The 18,997-nt window shown below is 46.7% G+C and overlaps 2 protein-coding genes across 2 annotated transcripts; both read left to right on the top strand.

The window, feature by feature from the left end:
* The first annotated feature begins 2,241 nt into the window (after window positions 1–2,241).
* LOC124698095 lies at window positions 2,242–2,859 on the top strand. Its single transcript, XM_047230617.1, has one exon. It carries the CDS (start codon window positions 2,261–2,263, stop codon window positions 2,648–2,650), a length of 390 nt encoding a protein of 129 aa, XP_047086573.1. The 5' UTR covers window positions 2,242–2,260; the 3' UTR covers window positions 2,651–2,859.
* An 8,687-nt stretch (window positions 2,860–11,546) lies between these two features.
* Window positions 11,547–16,862, top strand: LOC124694550. The gene is made up of 11 exons (XM_047227523.1): window positions 11,547–11,797; window positions 12,134–12,228; window positions 12,369–12,562; window positions 12,876–12,915; window positions 13,160–13,241; window positions 14,063–14,140; window positions 14,226–14,351; window positions 14,565–14,686; window positions 16,065–16,104; window positions 16,270–16,344; window positions 16,466–16,862. The coding sequence occupies exons 1-11, from the start codon at window positions 11,547–11,549 to the stop codon at window positions 16,632–16,634; spliced, it is 1,272 nt and encodes a 423-aa protein (XP_047083479.1). The 3' UTR covers window positions 16,635–16,862.
* Window positions 16,863–18,997: the final 2,135 nt, after the last annotated feature.

Genomic DNA, 18,997 nt, shown 5'->3' on the forward strand with positions numbered 1-18,997 from the left:
CGAGAAACGGCGCGACGTGGAAACAAGCGCCAGGGCGGAGAGGGTGAAAAGAGCCGCCGCCAAGAGGTCGGCGGAGGCGGACCAAGACGAACACTTGAGGTTAATCAGCATGGCCTATACCGGCGGCATGTTCCCCGGCCAATGGCCGACGCAAGGTACAACAAGTTCCCCGTCTTCCTTCTCGCCTTCGCTGTACTCACCGTCGCCGACTGCCGTGTTCCAAGAGGGCGCCTACGTCCAACCGTCCAAGCCCACACCGTCGCCGCCCGAGCTTAACGTCGGCGGCGGCGGCCTGTTCGAGGGCACCTCGCCGGCCCTGCGACGAGGGCCGCTCGCGTTCGGTGCGATGGCGGCGCCGAACGAAGAGGAGATCCACGAGATGATCACCTCCGGCTCCGCCGCCGCCGCTGCGAGCCCGGGGTTCTTCATGACCGCCGCCGCTGCGTGCCCGGGGTTCTTCACGCAAGAGGAGACGAGGGCGACGGCAGCCGTGGCGGCGCGCAACGAGCATCGGGAGGATGTTGCCGACGGAAGCCAAGCCGTCGAAGAAGAAGGCGAGGAAGAAGAAGAGCCAACCGAAGCCGCCGCCAACCTCGTCGAAGGGGAAGAAGAAGAGGAAGAAGGACTCGCCACCCGCCGAACCGCGTATCAAATGGACGCCGAAGGAAGAGGAGTGCCTCGCCGAAGCTTGGATGGCCGTGTCCACGAACGGCATAATCGGGGCCAATCGGTCGTTCGACACATACCGGTTTCGAGTGAGGCAGGCGTACGAGGAACGCAAGCTCGTCGATCCCTACTTCAACAAGACGAACATGAACGTGTACCGGGAGACAAGGCAATGGCCACCCATTGGGGGATCATGCGGACGGCGTGCAGCAAATGGCACGGCGTACATGGGAGGAGATCGACAAACGGCCGATCAGCGGCCACGACTTGGAGCAAAGGGTATGATCCGCCGGCCCTACACCACCGAGGTACATCGTCGTTAGCTGACCCGTATCGCCGTGCTCTTTTTTCCCAGCTGCGCCGAGCTTTGGACATGTACGCGGACGACACCGGCCTGCAGTTCAAGTTCCTCAACGTCTACGCCCGCCTCGAGAAGTGCGAGAAGTGGAAGGAAGTTCGCACGTCCCTCTCGAAAAGCAAGACCGAGCAAGTACAACCTCGACGCTCCGCCGGCTTGCGCGGCGGAAGGGGCGTCCGAGCTCGGCCAGAAGAAGCGAGAAAGAGCTCAAACGGGCGGACAATCCCGCCGACGAGGATGCAGGCGTCGATCGACAAGTGCTGGGCCGACTTGAGATCGCACGCCGACGGGAGGAACGACAAGTTCGACGGCAGGTGGCGGGAGATGCTCGCCAACCAAGGCGCCCGGATCGCCTCGTCGAAGACGACGGTGGCGGCGAAGAAGAGGAACACGGACTTGGCGTTCCTCATGGGCGGCGGCGACATGGAACCGATGGACGAGGAGACGAGGAATTGGTACCGTGGCCACCGCAACGACATCCTCCGAGCCACTACGTCGTCTCCGCCGGCTCCTACCTCGTCTACCTCACCATCCGCCTCGCCGACCGCGGCCGCTTCGACGTCCACCGCCGCCGCTTCACCGTCGCCCGCCGCAGCCGCTTCGGCCACGGCGTGTGAGGAAACCGGTCCGCTCGGACACCGCCGTGCCGGCCGGGGATCGCCGACGAGCTCTGTCTCCGTGTAATCTCCCTCCGATCGCCGATCTGTGGCTGATCCTTTTGCTCCTTTTGCCGATCAACTGCCCGTACTTGTAGCGCGGGACGGCGATTTGTTTAAATTTAAACTCTATCCGCCGAACTCCGGGTGGACGACTGGAAATATGGTACTCCCCACGATTTAATTTCGTCCAATCCGGCGGTAGTTTCGTCCGGATTTGGGCGTGGGGAGCGCCAACGAGTGGGGATGCTCTGACGTCCACGAGTCACGCTTCGCCGGGGCTGGAGGCACCGACCAACCCAGGTGTGCGCGGAGCGGGCCACGCGGCCATCGGAGGAGGCACCGTGCCCCATTGCCCGACCTCTCCACAACACCTACGTGGTATCCCCCAGGAACCACCACGCAAGCATGCAGGCGTTCTTCGCGATATTTCCTGCCCGCCCTATCCATTCACCCAGCCAATGCCAATCCGATGCTCATCACCTATAAAATCAAAGCTCACACGAGCTGCTACTCAAACAGTCTCACTCAACAGCATCTCTGAAGCTTGCTAAGCCAACAGCAAAGACCGAGCTTTGCAATGGATCACCACCCGAAGCTGGCGCCGAACGCGACGAAGGCGATGGAGGACAAGGAGCGGAAGCTGCAGGTGCCGGCGAGCGACCCGGACGACGACGGCAGCCTCCCCGACCTCGTCGGGCGGCAGCAGCCGCAGCTGCGGCGCGAAGAGCAGCAGCAGCAGCAGCACCAGGCACCCAACATCTCCGAGATGAAGCCGGTGACGCGCGAGGCGTACGGCGGCGGGATGTACGCCAACGAGGAGGGGAAGAGGGAGCCCGGGAGGCCGCGCGCCAGCGCCACGCAGAGCGCCGACGGACCGGAGGAGCCAGTGTGCAGGCCCAGGCACCCGCCGCCACCGTCCACCGGCGACCGCGACCTCGACATCACCGGCATGTCCTACATCCAGTAGTGGTTCTTTGTTTTCAACATGGCGTGTACTGCACTGGCGCGGATAGTTTTGTGGCCTGCGCCTGCGCCTGCTAGAGCTGTTGTGTTTTGTTTTGTTTTCGCTTCCAAGTTCGAACTAGCTGTGTCTGTTTGTGCGCAGCCGAGTTGTTGTAACTTGTAAGTAAGTCTACAGTGTAAGCACTAACGAATAAAAATGTGAGTTTTTTCTTCAAACTAGGCCCAACACTTCTCTTTTGTATTCCGAGCTTCAGAACAGCCTTCTTTGGGTTCAGGCCTCATTCCGCGAAGGACTCCCGGTTTTCATTATTCTTGGCCCTGAAGTCTATGGGCCGCTCAGTCCAATCTTCCAAGGATAATGACAAGCCCAGATTCAAGGTGTCGGTAGCTCCTATTTCCAAAATATAAACCCATTCTCAACAAAAATAAAAATAAGCCGAAAGTCCTGTAACATTCATTGTTAGCATAAACCACCACATCTCAGAAAATTTTAACAAATCGTACCATTTTTTGTATTTGGGGTAAGAAACAATGATATTTTTTCTGAAGTTTTCGGAAAAATACTGAAGATCCGAAGCATAGTTATCATCACTGGCGCACCTTGCAGAAAATCTTTGGAGGGGCGAAGCAACAAAATGACATGTAAACTTTATTTCGAACACCAAATTATAGCACAGCAATAATTATTTTCAGAAACTTTACATTAATTTGTCCACAAAATACATTTCTAGATGCAATATATGCATAAACTACTCCAAAACAAAAGAACTAGATACTATAGGATACCATGAAACCATGTAGTATTGTAGTTGATCACACTACAGATCCGCTCTTCGTCTCTTTGCGCCGATGAAATGCTCAAGAACATCCTGTAGCTACACTTTTCTGCGATTTCACCCCCTCGATGTTAACTAGCAAACTGTTGGCAAGAAACCCGTCTTTCATCTTATTGCGCAACCACCTTGTCTTAACAATTTTCAAAGCAGAAAATGCACGTCCCAAAGTTAAGATGCAAGAATGAGAACCAGAAATTTCAATTTCTACAACAATCCATGACCTGAAATCTTCACAAAGTTAAGATGCAAGAATCAGAACTAAAAAATTAGCAAGCAAGGACATGGAGGATAGGAGACTGGAGAGGGTTCTCCTCGCCGCGCCGCCGTTGCCGGTCGGCCGTTGGAGAGGGAGCCGGGGGCGCTCGAGTTGTAGCTCAGCGAGCGGGGGCGCTGGACGCGGAGCCGGGGGCGCTTGGTCGCTGGAGGTGGAGCGCTGCGGGCGGGGGCGCTGGACGCGGAGCTCAGCGAGGGGGGCTGGAGGCGGAGCTCGGCAGAGGATCGATCGCGTTCTGCGAAGGAGAGGACGAGCGTCGAGAGGCAGAGGAGTCGGTCGATCCAGACTCCTCTTTCCCTTTTTTCCATTAGCCTGAGATAAGAACTGGGAAAGGGAAAAGGCCTAAGGCCTTGTGGGCTGAATATACGACTAGGTAGTAGTAAATTCTTCATTTTGCTGGGGGGCGACAGCCCAATTCGCCCCCACTAAGGTCCGCCTGTGGTTATCATGGTTCTCTTAACATAGAATAGCTTGCAGTGTATACTCCCGCTTTACCTTAACAACATGAATTTAAACAATAGCTTCACATGAAGTTGAACAGTAGTTTTACCTCAACTACATGAAGTTGAACAGTTGCTTTACACTGACAATCCCGCTAACCGCAACCCCGCAACCAGTCCAGCGAGCCTTCACGCGCCGATACGCAAACTCCCGGTTTTCATTATTCTTAGCAGAGAAGTGCTACTGGGCATATGCTATGGGCCGCTGTCCAATCTTCCAAGGATAGTGACGAGCCCAGAATCAAGGTATCGGTAGCTCCTCTATTTTCAAAATATGAACCTATTCTCAAAAGTTTTAAGAAATAAGCCAAAATTCTTTACACTCCGCGATAATGCCTCATTCTGGTCCTATAACATAGAATACCCTGCACATAATTCTACTATTTCCTCTACCATAATTCTGTTATTTCCTGAAAACATGGAGTTGAACGGTAGCTTTACACTAACACACTAATCGCAACCAATCTAGAGAACCTTCGCGCGCCAATAAGCCTTCAGTTTATCATAAAAACAAAATAGCATTTAGTTGAAACTTGACACTTGATTAATTAGTACTTACTTGAAACTTACACTTAATTAACTAATTAAATCATACATCTTGTGGCATGCTCACAATTATCAACGTGAAGTGCGGTGATCAGGGTTGATGCTGTGAGCAAAGGGAAATAGCCACTCAATTCAATTTAATGTCGTAATTCGGGTCTTACTTTTCCTGTTCACACTTGGGATAGATTGATACTCGTATTTTGTTGAATTTGAACTTGCTTAAAAAGAAAAAACAAACTCCACAAAAGTGATCGATGAAGAAGCTCAAAATTCTCAATTCACCACTAGCTATCATTCAAGTTTGAACTTTTCAAGCTTATTTTTACCTTTGCGCTTTAGCTACTTGTTTCATTTCATCTTAAGTTGGATCCTTCAGAAAGTCTCTCTTATCGATTGTACAATGCTAGATGTTAAACTTAGCTAGAGCCTAACCCGCCTAATGTAACTATTTGATGGTGTAGTCTGAGACCTACTTGTTAAAACAATTAGAAAAGAAACCCAAAAGCCTAGCTTCCTCCAATTGGCGTGTTCCCCTCTCGAGCATCATGCACTCTCTCTGGTGTCCTCCTCTCTCTCCGTTGCACCTCCCCCTCTCTCTCTCTCTCTCTCCGTCTCCCTCTCTCTCTCTCTTTCTACACCTTCATCTAAGTCTATCATATCCATACTGCCTCTAGCTGCTTGCGAATCAACACATGTGTGTTACCGTTGTGCCCTGGCTCGTTGGGAGGCTATGGGGGGAGCTTCCTTTCCCCGACCGTGTCACATCTACCAAGTCAATGGCCCTGATCTCCTCTGCGGGAACAACGTCCACCTTCCCCTACATGGCGCCAACGACTTCATTCCCGACCCCCATGGCTCCGACCTCCACTGAACGATGTCATGGGAACTGACCTCCACAACACGATTGTAGCGGAAGTCTTCATCGGCGAACACATGGTTGAGGAGCCCAAGCACCAACCCTAGCTTGACCATTATCGTCTTCCGTCGACGGTCGTGTCTCCGCATCGTTGGGCAGCCGTAGCAGAAACATCTAGGAGAAGGGGAAGCGTTAGAGACGTAGCCAAAGTTACGATGAGGGGAAAAAGCAGGGTCAACAGGATCGGAGATAGGGGTAAAAGAGGAAATTAAATTTTCTTAATAAGGCAGACAAAGTGGGTCCTGTCCACGTTAGCAAATTGACCCAGACCATGGACCCCATCTACCAGACATAGCATCAATTTGTGCTTGGTGTTTTCCGCAAAAACTAAAAAATATGATGAGTTATTTCCCGAGACCAAGAATGATACCATTTGATAAAAAAATTCTAGAAATATGATAGTGCAAAAGAAGGAGAAGAAAATCTTTGAAGCGCAAGACCCACAAAATGATGGCCGAAAATGACGAGCACGAAATCATTTTCGCACGGAAGACGCAGTCGCTTTTCCTCTTCCACGACAGCAGCACACAGCAACAGATGCTGAAATCTCGTCCAAGCATAGGAGATCGTCCAAAACTGTGAAGCTGATCACGCCACTCCAAAGCTAGCTCAATGCTTATCCACTACCAACGCATCAACACATCGATCCAAACCAAGCCTAGGTAGGAAGGAGATGAGATCAAAAACTTGGGGAGAAGGAAACATGGAACAAGTTGCAGCCGCGCTGCGCGGCCACGAGGACACGAGTCAGCGGCTCCCTGAACCTGAGCCACGTACCGTGTCTCTGATGTTTCAATGTTGCGGCCGGTGACGTGGATCTGGCGTGGCCGCGCTTTCCACGTAACCATGTCGGGGCATCCCTCATCCAGTCGTCCAGATCCGGCTTTCAGTTAGACCCGTCGTGTCGGTTTCTCTCACAGCTCGTGGCTGGCCTCAACATGGGTTGTCCACACATTCTCCTCCCTGCTCGGCTCCTCGTGGAGGTGGAGCACAGGCAAAGCCGAACCATGTGGCACACGTCAACAAAAAGCACGCAATGGCGACGTGTTCCATTTATTCCTTCTTCTTATCCAAGACAAACTTCAGTACTACTTGCGTCTCTAGCAGGCGGATCCAGTTGTCCGTTTTAGTTCCTGGGTACAGTAGGATAGAAAAGTCTGATCCTACGGCTCGACATAAATGGAATAAGAGCATATACCAGCCCATTTCTGGTTTAAATTTGGACTTAAAATGCGTTGGGGTTTAGAAGTTGCGGACGTCTCGCCCATCCACCACGTTCGCGGGACAACAGTTCAGTGACTCAAGAAATAGTTAGGGAATTTTCCATTACATTTGGCAGTCGCGCGCTCCACTAGCCACCATATGGATCATCACCGTCAAGGGCCCTGTGCCCGCCTGATGGCATTCCAAGACCTCACGCCGCCGCATGACCCTAGCTGGGTGGAAGACGCCTGTCGCGAGCACTATTTGTCTCCTCCACCGCCCTCAAACGCTGCATCATCTACTACATGGCAGATTGGCAGCGTCCCGGTGGGGTCTCTCCGCTTGCAATGTCGTCGTAGAGAGCTCTACCCCTTGGCCTCGCCTGCTACCCCACCCCCTTGGCATATGGCCCCCTGTCGCTCCTCGCGCGCCTTGATCTCAGCATATCTGGTGATCTCCTCTACCTCTCCTCGAACTCCTCCCTCATGGTGAGCTCGGCCATGTCAGTGTTAGTTAGGAAACGAGGCGCATATTTTTTTTCGATAAAGGAGCATAGCCCCAGCCTCTGCATCAATAGATGCACACGGCTTTCTTTATTAAAACTCAAGTGTCAATTCACCATAAACCATCCTCACTTATTACAATCACTGAGAAGTGAAATTCGAAACAGAAATAACCAGTCAACATAAAGTCTAATAGAAAGGCTATGCATTTGCTATTCTATTAAGATGTCGCCACCCAGTAGCCTGGAAATAGAAGTCCTGAGCAACCCGTAGCATCCGGTTGCATCCAATAACCATAGCCTCCCGCTGCTCCATAGGGAGGAGTAACGCCCATTGCTGAATTGAATGAGCAGCTCGCCGGATAACCTGCAAAAAATTAGTCCCACTTTGTTTGTTAAAGATCATATCATTTTTAGTCCTCCAAATAGTCCAACATAGGGCCGAAACACCTATTCGAATTTTTTGTTTATCCTCTTTCCTCACTCCATTGAGTCATCTACCAAACATATTAGTAATATTAGCTGGCAGAGAAATGTTGTAAGTAAGGTACATCATACGTCATATTATCTGTGCAAACGGGCAATGAACAAATAAATGATTCACGATTTCCATGGAATCACAAAAACAACATTTTTTACAACCATTCCACTTCCGTTTAGCTAAATTATCCTTAGTCAAAAGCACTTTATTATTAAGGAACCACATACAGATTTTTATCTTCAAAGGGATCTTCAACTTCCATAAATACTTACGAAGATAAACAGTGTGCCCATTCATCATATCAAGATACATATACTTAACTGTAAACATACCTGACTCATTTAGTTTCCAAACAAACTTATCTGATTCAGATGTTAAATTGATTTTAATTAATCTTTGGCATAAATGTAACCACTGCAGCCACCTATTATCATTCAAGCCTCTTCTAAATGTAATATTAATAGGTTGCGTAGCAAGCACAGTCGACACTAACACATTCTTATGCTGAATAATATTATACAACGCCGGATATTGGTGAGATAATGGCGCATCACCCAACCACACATCTTCCCAGAACCTCACAAAATTTCCATCCCCTACTTTAAAACAGCCTCTCTTAAAAAATCCTCTTTGACATGCATAAGACCCTTCCAGAAAGGTGAGTCTGTTGGTTTAACCTCAACTTGAGCTAAAGTTTTATTTTTAATATACTTGTTATATAAGAGTTGTTGCCACATACACTCCTCTGTAAGGATTTTAAACAACCATTTACTCAATAAACATCTATTCTTCAACTCCAAAACCTCAATTCCCAATCCCCCTTGATCTTTTGGTCCACACAGAATACTCCATTTAGATAACCTATACTTCTTCTTATGCTCATCAGATTGCCAGAAAAAATTAGATCTATAGAAATTCAGCCTCTTCCTCACCCCAATTGGGATTACCAAGAAGGATAGCATAAATATTGGCAGACTTGTAAGAACCGAATTAATTAGAACCAATTTATCACCATACGATAACAATTTACTACGCCAACGCCCTAATTTAGAGGCAAACCTATTTTCAATGGGATTCCATTCCGCGTTCCGCAAAGTTCTATAATGTACTGGAATTCCCAAGTATTTTAGGTGTAGAGTTCCTGACTCACATCCAAAAATGTGTCTATATTGATCCTTCATATCTTTTTCCTTACCAAATGTAAAGATTTCACTCTTGTGGAAATTAATTTTCAGACCCGATAATTGTTCAAAAATGCATAGAATCAATTTCATATTAACGGCCTTAGCAATATCATGTTCCAAAAACAAAATTGGGGAAGGAGGCGCACATGAACTCGCTCAGGTGGATCTAGGCGATGATGCGTCCGCCATGGGTGTACTTAGTAGGGTTTTGCACGTTCACCCAGTGGTGTTGTCCCTCTTATAGCCATAGCCGGGGCGGGAAACGAGCGGCCTGGTGCGGACCGAAGGGGCCGCGTGGCAAGTGGCGTTTAGCTGGCATTAAATCGCCGCGACATCGAAGACGGATGGAAAAAATCGTCAAGCCGCTAGGTTTGCCCCCGACCCAAACGAACAAGTGGAGGATGTAGTCGCAAATCTGTTGACGGGCGGACTAAATCAAACATTTTTGTGTGTCCGAAATAGGTCGATGTGAATGTGTGATGGAGATGTCCTAAGATGTTATTTCAACTAACATGTGTGACTACATATAGTAGTATATGTGGTGTTGATTTCGTTAATTAAACTACGCCCAAAAATTGCTTAGTATTCTAAGGGCATCTCCAACGGGGCAATCCAAATCAGACGCCCAAAGTGACCGCACACACCGTTTGTGTCGTCCCACGGACACGAAAATAGTCATTTTACCGCGCATCCGTTTGCGTCTGGGGGTAGCCCCAACGGGCCGACGTATTTGGCCCCTGGACATAAATTTTGATGTTCAAACAAAAAATAAACATGTTCAAAGTACTCAGTTATTACATCCAAATATTTTAAAATCTCCATGAAGATAAGGTGATATTGACGACATGTATTCATGGCCAGCCAATGCCCACTGTTGCTCAATTATCACCTAAAATAGCGTCCAAAAATGAATTAGAGAACCTATCGGTGCAATTTACCGAACAAGTCTTGGGCGGCAAGGTCAGGGGGCGCAACCGACAAATGTTTGGCCCCCAAAGACGCGATAGATGTGGTCATGAATCTACCTGACTCCGATCATGTTCTCCGCCGCTGCGAGGCCTGTACATACGTCGGGTACTACCGCGGTGCGGCGGGGTGGGATTGGGGTGGCGGCGGCGTCCTAGGGCAGCAAAGAAGAGGATGATGAAGCAAATCCATGCGGTCGATTTTGCTGTCTCTGACGTGCCGGACCGGGTTAGAATACAAGGACACTCGGCGCGATCGGGCAGTGTCTGCTGAGATGCATCCGAGGCACATATTTGGACCACATTTGCATCTCTGCAAACAACCCTAACGCCAACATCTTTGTATCAGAAATCTACTATACCTGTATCCATAAATAGATTTTATTTTTTCTATCTAAATTTCAATATACCTAGATGTTTTTAGTGATATATCTACATTTCGATAAATCTTACTTTTATGAATCGGAGGAGTATATTTAATAGGAGTTGATGCATGAATCGTAAACCAGACCATGGTCCATCCTGGTACATGAATCTAGCACAATGATATAACAAGGACCACTAGAGGAGCTACAGCAAAGTCAGGGAGGGGGGGGCACCGCCCCCAGCCCATGAAAATTTAGCGAAGGATCTATACGGATTTGGCCCATTTGTCCTCCTAATTTGACCTAAAATAGTGTAATTTAGCCTCTTTCAGCTCATTTATCCTCTAAATTTTGGCCCAAGCACCGCCACTGACAAGGACTAAAAGTAGAGCCACAACACATATGCTCGCACTAATAGTAGATGATGGACCTCGTCATCGAACAGTAGTTCGTTTTGGTGTCCGATTTGCGTGGCTCCGTTAGAGATGCCGGTACCAAACCCTGCTCCAGCCTGGTACATGATGAATCTAGCACAATGATGATACAAGTACCAAAAGTAGAACCGCACTACATGTGCTGGCTCGGTCGACGCCGATGGTGGGTGCATGCGGAGAGGCTTTGGGCAAGCGTCCACGCATGCATATCGGCCGTTGGTGACATCCGCACGGCGCACGTGAAACGGACCAGGCTAAGGCAACTCCGCGCGCGCCACGCAGTGTTGTTCCCGGCGAGAACATCGCATCCTATACTGACGATGGGGACCCACCCCTTCGTCTCCCTCCAGCCCCATATTGGTCCGACGAGAGAGACGAGTGCCCACACACTGCCATGCCACTCCGCCAAGATCTCCCACCGTCCTGAACAAATCCGAATAAAAACCCACGAAAAGCTCCGCTCGTCCCTCTCCTGTCCTGTCTCGTCTGCTTCCCTATCCAAGATCGCCAGACGCCAGTCGCTCTCTCTCCCTCCCTCTCGCGCGCGCGAGCTGCACCGCGGGAGCCGGAGGAGATGCGCCCGCCTCGCCTCCGCCCCGCCCATTTAACGCCCTCATCCACCTCCCGCTCCCGCCTCCGCCACTGAGCCACCCATCCACTCCTCCACGCGCCGCCGCCGCCGCCGCGGAGAGGAATGGGGCTCGTGGCGCCGCCGCCGCTCGATCTGACGCCCAGGCACGCGGGCGCGGGGCTGGTGTCCTGGCCGCGCCCCGCGCGCGCCGCGATCCGCTGCTGCTGCTACGCCCGCCCCGAGCCGCGGAGGCTGCTCTCCCCGGAGCGCGGGGAGGACAGGCGCGCCGACGGGAACAAGACCGCAGCCGCCCGCGGACGGCGCCGCCGCGGAGGCCTCATCAACGTGCCCCCGCTCCCGTTCCCGTCTTCTCGGTACGTGCGCGGCGGCGAGCCACTGCCCATCACAGATTTATGTTCCTACACATTATTATTCTTCTGAGACTCTGAGTAGATCACACGCCCTATCTCAGTCCGTATTTGCAGCAATCATAGGTTTCGTTGTTTATTCCATCATGTGCACTTTTATTAGTTTACTGACATGTTTATTCCAGCATCTGCACTTTTATGCCAATGCTGCAGACACAAGCTTCATCTATTCTTATACTAGTAACGTAAAGCATATATGTTTCTGGTGATACGGGAATGGTATCCTCTTGTTTAGGGGATGAAACATTCTGACGCTGAATTCTCTTTTCTGCGCTAGTATAGTTCTAGGAGGCAGCAGCCCAAGCAGCACGATTTCTACCCACGGTGCACGCCAAGAGGACCAGCTCCCCAATCCCGCGACACCCCGCCCAAGAGAGGTGGGTTCCCTTTCTGACGCTTTCAGTTTGGAAGGATGATGGATTCCCTCTGTACACCAAAATGAAATGCCCCCACTTGTGTAGTAGCTATTCCACCGTGCTAAGGATATGTGTGTGTTTCTTTGTCACCTGCCTTCTAGACACTGGTATTGCTAGTGAGAAGGAGTGGGGAATCAACCTGCTGGATGAGGCCGTCAAGGAGTCCGGCACGAATGAAGACGGAAGCACCTGGTACAGGGAGAGCGGCGACGATCTCGGCGAGAATGGCTACCGTTGCCGATGGGCTAGGATGGGGGGACAGACTCAGGATGGTTCCACTGAATGGAAAGAGACCGTATGTTTTCGCTGCTCTACTAATTCTGGATTATTGTGTTATGGTTTTCCTTGCTGTATGCTCTTGTTTTTTTCTTTCCCTTATCTGCTGATTCTACCATGGTGCTTGAAATATGCATTTCATTCGAGTGAACAATGTTTTCGGCGTTGAATGGCTGTTGCTCGAGTATGCATGTAATAGCAATAGCACATATAGCGGATCATTCTTGGTCGTTGATAAGTTTATAACTACTCCTTTGGAGCTTATGAGTTTCATAATCATGTCCATTATGTTTTATGTAACAGATCTCTTATGTATTTATTCTATGTGGCAGTGGTGGGAGAAGAGTGACTGGACTGGATACAAAGAGCTAGGTATGCAATTACTATTTGTAATGGAGACTCTGGTAATACAACTTGCTTAATTTTCTTGGAGTGGTACATTGTCTTTCTGATCCCATTCTTAAATAACATGATTTAATTGATGTTATAGGGTACCAACTAGTTAGTAGTAACACAGAAATTGCTCTATGTAACTATGTTAGTTGGCTTTATATTGAACCTTTATATAGCTCTTGTCATTATGGATTGACCTCTCAATACAATTGTAACACGTTAGGCGCGGAGAAATCTGGGAAGAATGCTGAGGGTGACTCCTGGTGGGAAAAGTGGAAAGAAGTTCTGCACCAAGACGAATGGAGGTGAGTTAGCTGACCCGCGAATTCAGTGGTTATAAGTATATCAACCCCTTTGATTGAGTAATAAAGAAGTCCATTCCATGGTTAACTACTTGACTACAATTGTAACCACAACAATCCTTGTTGCCCATTAGACATTGGTATGGAAAGCTAATGTTGGAAAATTAATACCATAGTTGTATTTGCACATATGCGGACATGACACCTAAGGTGGCGATAAGAGGAAGCAGTATGCTCATTTGTGGCGTTAAATATCATCAATAAATTATAACAACAGGTACACAGGTCAGCCGTAGTTTTGTATTTTCAAGTGCCCCATGGGTATCAGATCCACCAAGAACATATGGGATCATGATTTCTGACCAACATGTGGCACCTCTCATAGTACACCACTAATGTTCTTCCAGTTATCGCAAATAGTAATTTTTTTTCCTCTCCACTATGCTTCCAGTCTTTCGTTCTGATAGTGCCTGCTGCTGGAAAAATGGATAGTCGGTGCAACATATACCCACTTTTGGCGTAGTATTTGTAGCACTACTCTAGACCACGATTTGCACTCCCTCCGATCCATAATAAGTGTCGGGAATTTAGTACAACTTTTGTACTAAATTCCCGACACTTATTACGGATCGGAGGGAGTAGGATGGATTACAGTATCTACGGGAATATAAGTAATGACCATCTTTTACTGTCAATTTTCATCCAGTAAGGGCGTAAGGGTATATCATGGTATGTTTGTTTGTTTGTTGGTTGTGATTGCTCATCAAGCATGCCGCTCGATAGTAGGCTATATCATGGTTTAAATCTTTAAGTTATGTGTACAGCAATCTTGCAAGACTTGAGAGGAGCGCAGAAAAGCAAGCGAAATCAGGGGCAGAAAATGCTGGTTGGTATGAAAAATGGTGAGAGTTGCATCGTCGTTTTGTTTAGGTTTGGTTAAAAGTCTGCTGCAAATTATTTGCTTGAACTGTTTATTCTTTCTCCAAGGTGGGAGAAATATGATGCGAAGGGATGGACAGAAAAAGGTGCACATAAATATGGAAGGTTAAATGAGCAGTCCTGGTGGGAGAGGTGGGGTGAACATTATGATGGTCGTGGTTCTGTATTGAAATGGTGAGCCTCTTAAGCTTAACTATGAACTAGCTCTAGAAGAATCACCTTTCTACCTGTTTTATTGCGTTATCTGAATATATGGATGCAGTGATTTACCAACCCACTTGTAGATTTAACCATTAGGCCTTAGGTTACCAGAACATGCAGTATTTATCAATTTGCCCGCTCCAGTCGAGATTGATAACCTTTTGCAATGTGTGGATGCTCTTACAGGACAGATAAGTGGGCAGAGACAGACTTAGGCACCAGATGGGGAGACAAATGGGAAGAGAAATTCTTTTCTGGAATTGGTTCGCGTCAAGGGGAGACATGGCATGCATCTCCTGGCGGTGACCGTAAGTTTACAGTGCACATTTTGCTGATAGCGTTTTACCCTTCTGGATGCTAGCATTAATTTAATAAAACATTGACATACGTATGTCTAGGGGTATTGTGTCATCTCACCATGCCTTGTATTTTTGGGCCTATATATGTAGTTCTTTACTAAAGGACGTACCCAGTGCTGAGAGCTCCCGCACTGTGCGGGGTCTGGGGAAGGTGTTAGTGGCAAGCCTTACCCTCACGAAGTGCAATGTGAGGAGACCGCGACTCGAACCTGGGACCTCTCGGTCACAGGCGGTGAGGCTCTACCGCTGCACCAGGCCCACCCTTCTAGTTCTTTACTACATTATACAAAATTATTTGAAAAGTACTACTCTAGGAAGACCACCCTATTTATTGGACAAGGATTTGGTGCACATGGGCACCAGTGCTCCCTTATCTTTCAGTTTTTTGAAAATTTCAAAACCTCAAACTTTTATGTTTTCAAAAATATGGTGTTAAATATGCAGATATATATGTACATGAGAAGTGTATGCAAAAAAGTCCCGGTAAAAAATACTTTATATTTTGGGAAATAAAAAACAAATTTCTGACAAAAGGATACACTATTGTAATACTATTTTACTACCATGTACTGTCAGAAATTTGTCTTTTTCATTTTGTTCAAAATACAAAGTATTTTTTAACGGGACTTTTTTGCATACTTCTCTCCCGTATATATCTATCTATATATTTAACTCCATAATTTTTTGAGACTTAGAAACGTGAGGTTCTAAAAAAATTTAAAATCTGAAAGTCAAGAGAACATTGGTGCCCATGTGTCAAAGACACTTTCCGCTATTTATTTGGCTAATCATGCATGAGTCTTTTTTCATTCCCTTTGACATACAGGCTGGCCCTTTGCACACTACTTCCATGGTGACACAAAATACTTGCTGAACATTCCTGCACCAACCGATTTTCTAATAGAACTTCCACAAAACGCAAAGCATTGTGCTTCTTGCATTGATAGATAAAAACCTTTATGTACATTCCTAAAAGCTGGCCAAGCCAACCAAAACTTTCAAGATGTTCACCGATAGTTTCCTGAAAATTATACGTAGCATATGTTGTGTCATTGTATCTAACTAGCTAAGATGTTAGTTGTCTACTCAAACACATATTCAACATCATTAGCACCCTTGCTTCTGTAGTGCTTTGTTGTCTTAAAATTTCTGTCCATATCAGACTTGTTAAAAAAGAAACCTGAGTTTGCAGCGTTGGCGCATACGTTACCAAGATTCCTCAATACTGTATATGAATTGCGATGGTGACATTGTAGATAGCATTAGCAGTATAACCTACATTACAAAATCTTCATAGCCGCCTACTGATCTGGTTTGAAACTTCCAGGCTGGTCAAGGACTTGGGGAGAAGAGCACTTCGGCAATGGGTATGGGCCAGCGTGCAATCATAATGGTTTTATATCATTTGCTATTATGATATGAACTAAGATAGTCCTATCAGATATAAATATAATACTACTCGTGCTGTGATTTTATTATGCTGTCACTATCAGTGGATCACGACTGAACTACATATCTGTCTCGCAATGCAGGAAAGTTCATAAATATGGGAAGAGCACAACCGGTGAGAGCTGGGATTTAGTTGTTGACGAGGAGACATACTACGAGTAAGAATCATATTCTCTTCAAAGCTTTTTGCCAACTCCCAGATCAATTTTCAGATAAGATCAGTAGTAAAATAATCCTGGGCGGGTTGAATCTCATAGTTTTGTGCATTTTGTCTACCAGGGCCGAGCCTCACTATGGGTGGGCTGACGTGGTTGGAGATTCCAACCAGCTGTTATCGATACAACCTGTTGAAAGGCCACCTGGAGTGTTCCCAACTTTTGACTTCAGCTCTTCGCCCTCGCACATGGACGAGCCGCCCGGCATGATGCCGCCTTCGTCCATGGAGTGAGTTGCGTCGCCAGTATAGCCCGTCTCAAGCAGGAAATTTCCTGTCCAGGCACCAGTTTTGCCTTGCAAGGGAACATTATTTGTAGAAAAGGGGATGAAAAGCGCAATCTGCTTTCATTGGTTCATTGATTCTTTCCTGTGTTTTTCCCTTTCCATGCTCTAGATTTTTACAAAGGTTCTAACTCTTTTCTGACAAACTAGGTGAAATAATCAACCGCTTTCGATTGAATTGCAGTGTGGTGGTGTGCACGGATTTTCTTTGTAGTGGTGCAGTGTAGCGTGGTTTGCAGTAACTAGGAGAAAGGTAGGCATGGTACTCATGCGTTCGAGATTTTTTAGCTGATGTGGACTGCACTGGTGTCCGGCGTTGAGACGTCGAGCTCAGGGCGTTCCCGTTTTCGTCCCGTCCGGGCAGATGATCTTGGCGGCCAGCCTGGTGTTCAGACTTGCAAGTCCCCACCACTTTGACCAGTTATTCTTTTTATTGAGACGATTAGTCTGGCACTCTGGCTGGAAGGGTCTTAAATCATTTTCACAATAGTGCTTGTGGGCGTGGAAGTCCAGCTCCTCTTGACCCCTTCATACCGTCACACACGTTTTCTGTCGCAAGTCGCAACCCTTGTGGCACGCCAGAAATATGTGAACAGAATAATTATCTGCGCTAGTTGAATGCACTTGTTTTGTTATGGCTCCAATTTTTTTCTCGCAATATATGACAAAACAATAGATGTAAAAATTTACGTGTATAAAAAAAATAGCCACAAAATATTCTGAAAGTTCATAAGATTGTCTGAAGTATATTTTAACAACCGTTATAAGTGACATCATTTAAATAATTGAAATAAGCACTCGACTAATTATTTTATATGAAGAAATTTACTCGTCCATGCTCCTCAGATATTATGGTATATTGTGAGGAATATTTTCTTCTGCTTCATTTTTATGATGCTTGTGCAAGCCTGCCAAAAAATTATTCCTGAGCCCGAAAATATTCTACACAATGATACTTGTCATTAACGTGTATATTCACTTGGAAAAATAAAAAATGCAACGTAGAATACCCACCGTGCATATTGGATGAACCACTTCTTTACCGTTCCATGAGAGCATAATGTGAATAAAATAAAATAACCATGCACATTATTTGGGTTTATTTCTAGAGAGATTCACATGTATGGACTTTCTGGCAACCGGGGAACTACATGTCCATAAAAATATACGGGTATCCCAACCGGGATGAGATCCCACTTTTAGCATAATAAACACATTTTACTGTCTTTCTTGTGCACTTTTACTTTTGGTTCTAATGAAATCCAAAAAAATACAAAAACACTTTGTATTTCCGTTGTTAGTTTTGTTTGTTTACATATCTAGTTTGCATCGTTATTACCACTATCATCGCACCTTTACTTTTACCATTGCATTTGCATTAGGTTTATCTTTATTTTATCTTAGCATTTTTTCACATCGTATATGTCTAACATTCCTAAAAAATACCGCAGTGAAGTTGGGAACACAAAACTGATGCTTTGCTATTGCAGATTGCTAGAAAAGGATAAGGAGAGGGAACTTTTTTCCCCAGAAAAACTGATATAAACCCTCGAGTCATTCTTTGTGCAAAATTTCTCTTGTTGCATCACTTTACCCTTGGAGTTCTGACATGTTGCTACTATACACATGTAGTTTTATTGCCATGAATCGCGTCAAAGGATGCCTTATATGGCGCCACCATTGATCACAGCCAGTCGCAGTCTTTGTTGCTGCATCGGTGCTCCTCTTACTTTCTCTCCATAGAGCGCACGAATCTTGGCGAACCAATGGTTGAGGAATGATTGAGTTCTATATTAGTTCCCGGTTAGCCAAAAATTTGCAAAGGAGTCTCTTTAGATATGAGCTACAACGAAGAGGGGCATACTTTTTTAGTCTATATCTCAATACTAAAAAAACTCATAATCATAAGTAGGGAGGAGAGAGAGATCGATGGATGAAGAAGAGCTCTAAGATATCTTGAACCGGATCAACTTTACTTCTATCTAAGCTAAAGCAAAAAAACAACTAAAAAAATAAACGAGGGAAGCAAATTAGAGTATTCTTTTTCCTCATTTACTTGTATCTACCTTTTTTGAGGCATAATTTTGTCTATTTTTGCTCGCACAAACTATAGTGTATGGAGTATTATCTAATAAGATATTTCTCTATGCAAAACACATACGTATGCATCCACTGAAAAAAATCAGTCTTTCGAACCAAAACGACTCACTCGACCACTTATCAGACGTCTCTGATTTCTTTTCCCATAATTTGCGCACTTCCGGGTGCCTCAAGGGCTCAAACCAGGTTTCTCGCGAAAAGGTAGTAAGAGTT

The sequence above is a fragment of the Lolium rigidum genome, chromosome 3 (assembly GCF_022539505.1).
Source record: "Lolium rigidum isolate FL_2022 chromosome 3, APGP_CSIRO_Lrig_0.1, whole genome shotgun sequence".
NCBI lineage: Eukaryota > Viridiplantae > Streptophyta > Magnoliopsida > Poales > Poaceae > Lolium > Lolium rigidum.

Coding starts and splice junctions, on each gene's coding strand:
- LOC124698095 (XM_047230617.1), top strand. CDS start 2,261: ATGGATCACCACCCGAAGCTGGCGCCGAACGCGACGAAGGCGATGGAG.
- LOC124694550 (XM_047227523.1), top strand. CDS start 11,547: ATGGGGCTCGTGGCGCCGCCGCCGCTCGATCTGACGCCCAGGCACGCG. Junction 14,141..14,225: donor GCTGGTTGGTATGAAAAATG/GTGAGAGTTGCA, acceptor TCTTTCTCCAAG/GTGGGAGAAATATGATGCGA. Junction 14,352..14,564: donor CGTGGTTCTGTATTGAAATG/GTGAGCCTCTTA, acceptor ATGCTCTTACAG/GACAGATAAGTGGGCAGAGA.